Here is an 11,499-nt window from a genome sequence, read left to right as displayed (position 1 = left end):
TCAGTTTTCAGCATCTGGTGTAGCACTCTTGTCCAGCAGTGGCCTGTCCGTGAAATTGATGATGCGAGCACAGATATGCCATATCTTGTTTAACTGGTAGGTCATGGTGTTTGGGAGGACAGTAGCCAGTATCTTATAATTTTTGATGCGCCTGATCACCCTTTCAATGTGAATCCGAATGCTTGCAATTTTTCTTGTTTCCTGTTCTTCCTCCTGGCTGAGTTGGCTCTTTCCTCTCATGAAAGGTGGAATGTTCAAAGCAATAGAACGTTTCCTGCACTCTTCCTCAATGAGAAATCCACGATCAGCCATGACGCTTCTACTGGCACAAATCGTCTCGAGGACCCCACTGCTAATAGTTAGGTCCTTGTCTGAAAGTCGCCCCGGTGAAAGGTCAGACACATATGTCACCAGGCCATTGGGGCTGCACATTACCAGTCCCTTAGCAGTATTATGTTTTTTATAGTTGGAATATGTGTCACTCTGCACACGAAACGATGATGGGGTTTCTATGAATATTTCCGTGCAATCAAGGATCCCATCAACAGTTGAGTAGCTTTTGTCCTTGAATGGTTGTGGCCTGTACTTGTCACACAACTCGGGTGTGAGAACAGTTGGCACCTGCAAGTGTACATGGATTGTTAACAGGCATGCGTGCCACACCTGTGACTCACAGTTAATAGTGAGTTTGTCGTCATGGCACATGTGATATGAACTAATCACCTGGCGAAGGCGGTTGTACAGGAAGTCCACCCATGTGATCCAGATTCTTGACACTGTGCTCTCAGATACTCCAAATCTGCAAAACACAATCACTTTATTGTATTACCTTAGAAACACATGACCACTATGGCATCCATAAGGAGAGTCTCGTGGCCACAGGGCAATTTCAAAACTCTAATAATGTTGCGTTCACATGGGAAAGGGATAAACAATGCTAGAAGACTGTTCCTGAAACACCACATATTTTTGGAGAAATTTTAAGAAAGATGGCGAATGTCATGTGCTTTGACTATCTCCCCACATTCCTTTCGGACATGAATTCGGGTGACGACAGACATGCCAACCACAGAACAGAGGATCACAGTGGATGGAGAAAGCTGCTCTGAGTCAACTTGGAGTGGGATATGTGTCCTTCATATGACTAAAAAAAAAAAGAAAATCCCTAATGATCTGTGCCCATGGTTAATAAATGTCTCGCCCTTAACCGAATAAACTTTGAGTAGTGCATTTTCAGGCACTGGAAATTGGATGGTATTGTTCTTGTCGGGGCGGAAGTGTAAGAGACCGTACCTGTAAGTCAGGTCCACACCATCCAGTCCAAGCCTTAGCCTCATAAGAGTAAGAAGCAGCTGATCTTCTGAGGACAGAACAAATCTTCTGTCCCTGCTTGTTGTCTTTGGTGACGCTTGCCAATATTGAAGATGTTCGATTTGTGGTTGCAAGAATGAGAAGAACCCCTTAAGTAGCTCTGGTGAAGAAAAGCCAGTATAGTATCTCATTTTTCTGGGCTCACTAAGGAGTGCACTGTACGAGAATTCTTCAGTTTTTGCTTCTAGTCTCTCCTTGAGTGTGTCCACCTCAGCTTGCAAATAGGCAAGTTGACTTCTGAGCACACTGTCTTCTTTTTTAATTTCATTGAACTTGTCTGCTGCTGCCACTTCTGTCTGCCTGAGTCTAATCCTTTGGGCCTCTGCATCTTCCTTGGCTTCACTGACTTTTTCTTGCAACTCAAGTAACATGACTTTTTGGCTCAGGATGATTGCACGTAGCTCGTCCAAACACTGAGTCGGAAGCCCGTGCCCGTGCTCAGGAACAACGGATCCATCAGTGATGTGGTCATTCCTCGCAAGCTCTACACTGTGGTTGGATGCAGTGGTGGCAGATGTAGACGGCTCCTCTGATGGGGTGTGCTATACAGAGTACAGTCAAGATTAAAAACTCTACCAGCTCCAAGCCCATATAATGCCCATCTATTCAAAAATATCTGCATGATATCAAAAAAGGAGTGCCACTGTTCGTATGTAGTTCTCATCTCCAAATGGGAGTATGCTTCAGCTATCTGGGATCCCCCTCAGCGCTACTAGTGCTCTGCTTTAGAGGCTGTCCAGAACAGAGCAGCTCGTTTCATTGTCAGCGACTACTTGCGAAGTTCTTCGGTAACGGCAATTAAACAGCTACTTGAGCTCCCTAGCCTGGACAGTCGCTGAACCGTCACCAGGTTATCACTTTTACACAGATTCGTCCACAGTACCCCACCTAACCTTTCTCTGCTTACCCGCTCTACAGTTATATTCCCACGTTTCGACCATCGATGCAAAGTAGATCATTTTCAATGTCGAACAGACACCTTTGCGAAATCATTTTTTGTCGAACCGCAATTACCTGGAATGACCTTCCCTCTGACCTAGCTGAGCTCGTTGACTACAATAATTTCCGTGGCCAACTTCCCGTTTGATGTCTGTACTCTTTTTATAATGTAGCATTTATGTTTTTTCTATTATATGCTTTGCTTTTCGTGCCAGCCAAGCAATGTGACTGGTTCAGTGTTTTATACATACTGATATTTGTTTTCATCGTGTTTGTGTTGCTGACATGCTTGTATCGTCCTACTCCCCCATGTAGCGCTCTTATGAGCCTTTGGGGTACTTTAAATAAATAAATAAATAAATAAAATAAAGAACGCAACAAAATGCAGTGTATATTACAAAGATTAAGGTGCTGTTGTGTAAGCTTCTGGCGTGGTGCAGTAGGTAATGTGTTAATGTTAAAAGCAGATCGATATTCCTACCAAATTTGGGACAGCTGTCTTTCGGGAGATGGTGCGCCTTTCTGTGCGGCCCTGCGGTCTCAGTGGAAAGATCGTCGGCACGCGAACCATGTACTACTTGCGGCCTCCAACAAAGTGGGCACCACATACTCTGTGCCCGATAGTGGGCGCGAACTTTGAAAACCTGGAACACAGAAAAGCGACGGTATATGTCATGCGCTAACTGAGACAATCGCGGCTGCCTCTGTGAACAACACTCCTTTCTACAACAGAGGAAGACATGCATGCATGTGCACACAGCAAGAAACCGCGCAACACGGAGCCTGCGACGCACATTCTATCTTTGCAGCTAATATTTAATCGAGGAAGTATCCAGCGATCCCGTAAAACTCTAGTGAAAGAGCCACAGCGGGGAACCGATATTTCGAATGGAGATTTTTCTATTGAAAATATCGGCTCCCCCCACAGACTTCCTTTCACCTAGCTAACACTTAATGTGAAGCACCTAATGTCATGACATTTCAAATGCAAAACTGTGGACTGCGTTCAAACTTACCGGTCTTTGTTGCCCGCTCGACCGATTCTCGCAATCCATTCCTCTCTTGGGCGTTTCTCCTTCGGAAAGCTGTAGAAGCCTAACCCTTTGTTTTTCGCGCTGTTGTTATAGCAGCCAGGGACGCAACAGGTAAATCCCACCATGTCAAAACGTGAGTCGTACCTCGTAGGCCACGAGAAGAGATATTACAGCCTGCAAGTCACCTCAAAAGAACAATGCGATCGCCTCGCCTCACCGCTCCCAGGACTACGCACCCCAGAATCCCTCGCGGCAGCGGCGGCGTTGCAAAACTCAACGTGAGATAGGTCTATTCTCTGCTGGAATCGTTCCTTCTTCAATGAGTGCCCGCAGCTTATTGCCATTTTTTTTCAGGAGGCCACATGCACCCCCCCCCCCCCGTTCAGCCAATTTACATGAACAACCGCAATACAGTCATCTTCGTCCGGGAATTTTACGACTGCGAACAGTTTCTCATCTGCAAAGTATGGAGAAGGCAAAAAAATAATTATGGTGATGACCCATCCTACACAGCATGGTGAAGTGGTATGATGGCATGGGCAGTCCCGAAAGGGAGCTTCACGCATTTGCGCTCCACGTTAGACAATGGCCATGACTGCAGTGGGGACATATGCGACACTCTATATATCCCAAGTATCGCAGATTGCATGGGTACGTGTAGAGGTCATGCTTTTGCAGGAATTTCCTGCCTACTATGTACAGCTGCTGTGTTGGGTGTGCAAGAATGATGTTCTGGATTTCTACTGCGCTTCCATCACTTAGCATGCAGACGCAGTCTCTTCCATTTGCTTGCAACATAAACTTTCCTGGAACTTGAACTTTTTATACTGCAAACCCTGACAATTGTCAATCACTGGCCCATTGCGGTGTTTTTGGGAAGATGCTATCTGGTTGCTCTGCGGACACTCTGGTTCCATTACGCTTCTCCTTTCAGTGATCCTGTTGACGAATTGTTCCAATGCCCTCTCAGGTTTCCTTTTCATGTTTTTCAAAGTTTGCATATGGTTTTCAAAAGGAAATGCTGACCAGCTGTCTAACGGTCCATGTGTTCCGGCATCTGCAGCAAGATGAAGAAGACCATGGATGTTGTACGATATAAGGTGGCGGCCATATGTTGAAGAAAACATCTCAACAAAGTATCGAAGCAAACGTTCGGCATACTCCAAATGCCTTTCATAAAGATCAAGGCTGGTCAGGATTGTTACAGCTACGTGCAAGACCATATAGTTCGCATACATGTCACTGGGTATGACCTGATAAAGTACCACTGGTCCCGTATACAATAACATGGTTCGAAACTCAGTGGCCTTCCACCTGTCAAGGTCTTGCAAACCACGGGGTTTCCTGTTGAAGTCGGACGGCATATGCTGACCCAGGGCAATGCTCTTCTGCGAAAGTTCTTCACGTTCTCGCTGTTTATTCTAAATGATGATGCGGCCTTGCACCACAAAAGTAACTTTCGCATTGCACCCAAACACAAAATGGTGAAGGCGAAGTACAGCCCACAGGCCATTCATGCGCAGCGAACGCGCCCCCACGATATATGCGAAGGCGCATTTGCATTCGAGCAGTGGAGCAGCCAGGGTGTGGGCTAAACACCACATCCCACCGAAACATCGAATGTATTCTGTTCTGGCTGAGATTCTCGCGGAAGACGACCCAAAGTCTTCCCAAAACAGGCAAAACCTTAATATAAATGAAGAAAAAGAAACCTCTCGCACCTGTTCACATAGTAACAACAACAACAACAACTACGCGATTGACGGTGGGATGAGGTGACTCATCGCAACAATACGACAAAATACGTCAAAATGTGCACTGCCCGTGAATTTTCATGCGGAACACACCATAACGTGTAATACATACATTTATATGTACCACACAGAACCACTCTAAACGGTCCCAAACGACGACCAAAAATGTTTTTCATCGTCCAGATACGAAATAATATCGAGAAAAAAAAACAGATTTGCATGAAAATCCGCGCTGTAGCACTCATCAGATAGTTTTGTCTTCAGGTGCCGTCCACTTCTCACGTGCCATAGTGGACTACGATTAGCCGAACAATCACGTGTAACTAAGACTTGTCGTTGAACAACCTGTAGTTTATTTTAATTTGCATTGAGGGTGTATTCGATAAAATGGGTGTTCTGTGGCGCAGAGTGTTTCATTTACCGAAAACAAGCCGATTCTCTTACTTTAGCTTCTCTGGCGCGACTGTGCATACACGTAATGCATGCGTTTTACTTGCTTGTAAATCGATGGATATAGCGATCTCCTGGGGGTTGTGATGATTTGTGCTGGCTTTAGTTGCCATAAGAGGTATGCCTAAACACACGACCACATTCGTCACGCGAACAGGTTCCTCACGAAGCTGATGATGATGATTATTATTCAGGTTTTTATGGCGCACGGACAACTAAGGTCATACTGCGTCAAAGCTATGGTGAAAAGACAATGGGGATGGTTTGTGACTATGTAAAAGCGACAAGGTTAAAACTAAAACCATAGTTTTAGAAATGTTTAGACAGTAAAACAAGATACATGATCAGCTGGGTAAAACTATATTACATTTAAATAGCCAATCTCTTTAAAATAGTTAAAAACTCTCATGAAGGGTAAAAGAGGCTCATCACCCAACAACAAGGCTGGATGAAGTGGCAACTGATATCTGTAAAGCTCTTTAAAGTGATACTGACGATGAGGTTCATATGCAGGACACGTGATTAGGATGTGCAGCACAGACAGCTGCTCCCCACACTGCGTACATTCCGGTGGTTCCTCCCGGCGCAGTAAAAAACCATGTGTGAGGTGTGTGTGACCAATGCGTAAGCGACTAAAAACTACTGAATGGAGACGATTTTCAAAACTCGGTATGCTTCCTAAAATTGTGTTTTTTGACATCCAAAGCTTGTTGTTTTCTCGTGTAGCCCACTCTCGTTGCCATTTCACATTAATTTTCCTCCTCAGGACTGACCTAAGGTCTTGAGAGGGACTCTCCAATAGGCTCACTTCAGAAGAGAGCGCAGCTGCAGCTGCTGCAGCTGCGAGTTCATTGCCGGGTATCCCAACGTGGCTGGGAACCCAGCAAAAACCTAAACAGAGACCTTTTTTGATTACCTTGGTTGCAAGATATCGGGCCCTTAATACAAGGTGATTTTTCTGTTTCTGTATTGTACAGATGGCTTTAAGAGAACTGAGTGAATCGGTGTAGATGATCGAAGACTTGATCTGACGGTCTAGGATGAAGCTAAGCGCCTTGATTATTGCATATAGCTCTGCAGTAAAAACTGATGCAGAGTTTGGAAGCCGCTGAGACTTCGTGCAAGATTCAGTAACCATTGCACAAGAAACGGATGTGTGTGTCTTTGACCCATCGGTATAAAAAGCAGTGTGATCTCCAAAGCTTTCGGCTACATAACTGAATTCTTGTTGGAGCACACATGGTGGAGTGCCATGTTTGTTATATTTAGCTAAACAGTAATTGCATTCTGGAAGTACGTCCCACGGCGGAGCTCCCACACACGCTTGCAAAATTGGTGTGTGATACTCAATGAACTCATACGTTTCGATTCCCTGTAGCACACGCATACTAAAAGGAGGTATAACTGTGGGTTTGCTGAGAAAGAACTGCTTAAACCGTGTCTCCCTCACAGACTGGAGTGCAGGATGTTCTGGATAGCCTTTCACTCTAAGCGCATATGATGCTGAGAGGTAGAACCTACGTCTCTCCAATGACCACTCCTTGGATTCGACATATAGAGTCTCAACTGGTGATGTACGAAAGGCACCAGTTATTAAACGCAACCCCTGGTGGTGAACTGGGTTCAAAATCTTGAGAGCAGATTCGCGGGCAGATCCATATACAATGCATCCATAGTCCAATCTTGACCTCACTGTCAAAATGTAAATTCTATGCAACGTGTCACGATCTGCGCCCCAGGATCTGTGTGACAGCACCTTTAAGAGGCTTAGGGGCTTGATGCATTTAGTTTTAAAGCTCTTGATGTGCGGTAGAAAAGTAAGTTTGCTATCAAACGTGACCCCAAGAAATTTGTGCTCACTCTTAACAGTGAGGTCCTGTCTATTCAGCTTAAGAGTAGGTGGAGGAAGCATTCCTCTGACCCTAGAGAAGTGAACACAGACAGTTTTCTCGTGCGAGAACTTAAACCCATTTTCGAGGGACCATGTGGTAAGCTTGTTTAGAGCTAGCTGCATCTGACGCTCGCATATTGCTAGATTTGTAGAAGAATATGATATTTGAATGTCATCTACGTATATGGAGTATGACATGGAACGAGGAATTACATTGGCTACTGAATTGATTTTCACAAGAAAGAGAGTAACACTCAGGACAGATCCCTGTGGCACTCTATTCTCTTGAACCAGAACACGAGATAGCGTCGTTCCAAGTCGTACTTGGAATGTCCTGTTTTGTAGGAAGTTCATGACGCACCTGAGTATGCGCCCCCTGATCCCAAAAGAGTACAGATCTTGTAGGATACCATACCGCCAAGCGGTATCGTATGCCTTCTCAAGATCAAAGAAAACAGAGAGGCAGTGTTGTCTTCGGACGAAAGCGTCACGTATCATTGTTTCTACTCGAACGAGGTGGTCTGTTGTGGACCGCCCGGCACGAAAACCACACTGAAGTTCAGAGAGACATTTGTTTTCCTCTAGAAAATGGACGAGCCGACCATTGACCATACGCTCAAATGTTTTTCCGATGCAGCTTGTGAGAGCGATAGGTCGATAGCTAGTTGGATTTGAAGGGTCTTTTCCAGGTTTTAACAGTGGAACAACGGTGGCAGTTTTCCATGCGGATGGTAATGTGCTATCTGCCCAGATTCGGTTGAAGAAACGAAGCAAGCATTCTTTCGATGTTTCGGACAAGTACTGAAGCATGGAATATGTCACTCGGTCTGGACCAGGTGAGGTAGCCTTTGCTGAAGATAATGAGCTCTGCGGCTCTGTCATAGTAAACGGCTGATTATATCCATGGTCGTCCCCGCCACTCATTCGAATTGTCTTCTTTTCTGCAGTGTCTTTGATCTTAAGAAACTTTTTACTATAATGAGATGAGTCAGAAATTCTTTGGAAATGCTCCCCAAGCGCATTCGCCTGCTCTTCTAGGCTTTCACATACCTGATTGTTAACTTCTAAAAGAGGGACGGAATGACTGATGTGTTCTCCTCTGATTTTGCGAAGTCTGTCCCATACCACTTTGGATGGGGTATTACAAGACAGAGACGATACAAAGGCGTGCCAAGAGGACCGCTTAGCTTGCTTGCGTGTCCACCTAGCCTTTGCTCTTGCCTTTTTAAAAAGTAGGAGATTTTGTGATGTGGGGTACCTCCGAAATGTGCCCCATGCCCGATTTTGCAGTTTGCGAGTTTCCTCGCATTCACTGTTCCACCAGGGTTTAGGTCGCTTTGGGAGACGACCGGATGCCTGGGGCATGAATTGTGTTGCTGCATCGAGGATGACGTTACTAATAAGATTGCTAGCTTCCTCGATTGTCACCCTATCAATAGGAATCAGACAGAGGTCACATTTTTCAGAAAACTGATTCCAGTCGGCTATTTCAAATTTCCACCTGGGAGGGCGTGTCGTCAAAGTGTCGACTAGAGTAAGGTATTTTAACACCACTGGGAAGTGGTCACTTCCAAGTGGGTTTTGTTTTACAGTCCATTCTATCTCCTGAAACAAGGATGGACTGCAAAAAGACAGGTCTAAGGCTGAGAGAGTCTGACTTGAAGAATGTATGCATGTGGGTGCCCCTGTGTTTAAGAGACAGATGGATGTTGATAATAAAAATTTCTCTAACGTTTTCCCTCGAGTGTTAGTTCTTGTACTGCCCCAAAGTGGATTATGAGCATTAAAGTCACCTAGAACTATAAAAGGACTTGGAAGTTGGCTGCATAAATCTTCTAATTCTTTTTGTGTAATAGTGTCTGATGGCGGCAAGTATACAGAGCAGATGGTGACGATCCTGTCTAAACACACCTGCACAGCTACAGCTTCCAAGTTTGTAACTAGGTGAATTGCTTTTGTTGGGAGAGATCGCCGTGTGATGATCGTTACACCACCCAGATGCCCGGGTGGCGTCACTCCGATCTCTTCGAAATATATTGTGTCTACGCAGTGGATTTTGTGTTTGATTGTTCAAATATGTTTCTTGAAGACAAAAACATGTAGCATTATATGTCTCGAAGAGATCGTTCACATCATCCAAGTTAGAGAGAAACCCACGACAATTCCATTGGAGGATCGTGTGCTGCATAATAGCTGCAGTACTAAAAAGTAGTAGTAAGTGTGTCAGAAACTTTTGCCGATGACTTTGAACAGCTTTCATTATCTATTTTTTGTTGGAGGTGTGACCCGCGGTCTTGTGAGTTTCTTCCGCGCAGTCGCAAGCTCCTTGTCAGATATGTCAGGGAGTGACCCACTCCCCGACAGACTAGCTCTATTCTTTTGGAGGACTTGGGAGCTCGTGCTCGCAAAGGAGCGCTCAGAGCTCGTCTCGTCCTCGCAATCCATGGATGTGACCTCCATGGACTGTGAGGACAGAAGTGGCGTCGGTGTTAGTGACGCCACTGGAGTTTCGGGGACTGGAGGTGGATGTGCACCTCCTTGGACTTCATTTGTGGTTGTTTCTGTCAGTAGTGATTGCTCGGTCTGTGTGTACTGTGTTACTAGTTTTACTTTCTGTTTCACGGCTGTGGCAAAGGATTTTTCGAAAAAGATGGGAGCTACTCTTTTCCTGGCTTCTGGGTAACTGATGTTCTGTGTAACCTTAACGTGCAGGACTTCTTTTTCATATTTCCACTTTGTACAGGACCTCGAGTAGGATGGGCGGTTGGAAGAACAGTTGACACAGCAGTCTGGCTCTTTGCATTCTTTAGTGCCATGGTCAGACTTTCCACATCATGCACAACAGGCAGAGCCACGGCATCCGTCTGCAGCATGTCCAAACCTGTTGCACCGAAAACTGCGCAACGGGTTCGGTATGTAAGGTCGGACATCTGCTGACAGGTAGCCTACTTTTAGTTTTGTTGGAAGTGTGGGCCTGTCAAAAGTCAGTACTATATTTCGTGTGGTGATGTACTCCCCATTTTTACGGATTTTGATTTTGCGTACATCAATGACATCCTGGTCCTTTAAGTTTTCTAGGATTTCTTCCACAGGCACGTCAATCAGTTCTGATACTGCGATGACGCCCCTGAAAGTGTTCAGTGTTTTGTGCAAGGAAGCTGAAATCTTTTTACCCATCATCTCATGTGTGTTTAGAATGCGTTCACAGTCTATTTCATTGGTGCATTTTACGAGAAGGTCGCCAGATCTGATGCGTTTGATTTCAGTAATGTACTTAGACAGTGATGCCACCGCTTTCTCAATGAAAAAGGGTGACATCTTTCCCAGTGGTGTGCTTTTCTCTTTCTCTGTATCTGAAGAAGAAAGTACAATGTATTTTGAAGTGAACTGTTTTGTTACAGTCCTTAAGGCTTCGGTCCGTGGACGCTTTGCGGCCACGATCTCAGTAGAAGAAGAATATTTACCCATGTAGGTTTGATCAATGAGTATTCCAAAAAGGTCACCCGTATTTCGTACTCATACATACGGGAAGGTCCCGGAGTTTGACAACCCATCAGCCGGGGCTTGACCAAGACCCCGACTGCCACCGTTCAAAGTTTCTACCCTTCACCTTAAATCCCCTCGGCACGGTACGGTTAACACCTTAGGACTGGGGGCTGGGGTCCGTGGTGGCGCCACTCACCAAACACCAGCCGAAGCTGGTGCCCCCTGCGGGGTCCTCACGAAGCTTTCTGCCACTGCCACTAATATAATTTTTGGGGTAACATATTTTAGGCCCGGTTTCATCAACGCCTGATAACGTTTGAACCGAAATTAAGGCTCCCCAAACTTTGATTTAGCCATAAACCGCGTATCACCAACGCCGGTTAGCGTAATCGTCAAAGTTGACGGGTTCCTTGATCGGCCGTCAGCTGGTTAACTCGAAAGTTAAATACGGCAGCATCCTTACTGGAGAGGAAGCGATGGCAGCTGCACGTGAAGATGCACTTCAAAAGTGAAATAAAGAGTGAAGTCTAACCTAAATGCTAGCAAATAGTCAAACGTGTATCACATGTTATTG

At 45.3% G+C, this 11,499-nt stretch overlaps 1 protein-coding gene across 1 annotated transcript; it reads right to left on the bottom strand.

Moving 5' to 3' along the window:
• LOC135373224 (uncharacterized) lies at positions 1-3,365 on the bottom strand. Its single transcript, XM_064606459.1, has 4 exons — positions 3,327-3,365; positions 1,294-1,913; positions 724-799; positions 1-621 (listed from the first exon to the last, which is right to left on the bottom strand). Exons 1-4 carry the CDS (start codon positions 3,363-3,365, stop codon positions 1-3), a joined length of 1,356 nt encoding a protein of 451 aa, XP_064462529.1.
• Between the last annotated feature and the right edge of the window lie 8,134 nt (positions 3,366-11,499).

Source organism: Ornithodoros turicata, unplaced genomic scaffold (genome assembly GCF_037126465.1).
Source record: "Ornithodoros turicata isolate Travis unplaced genomic scaffold, ASM3712646v1 Chromosome22, whole genome shotgun sequence".
NCBI lineage: Eukaryota > Metazoa > Arthropoda > Arachnida > Ixodida > Argasidae > Ornithodoros > Ornithodoros turicata.
Note: the sequence above shows the minus strand (reverse complement) of the source record. Positions and strands in the feature narration are given on the sequence as shown.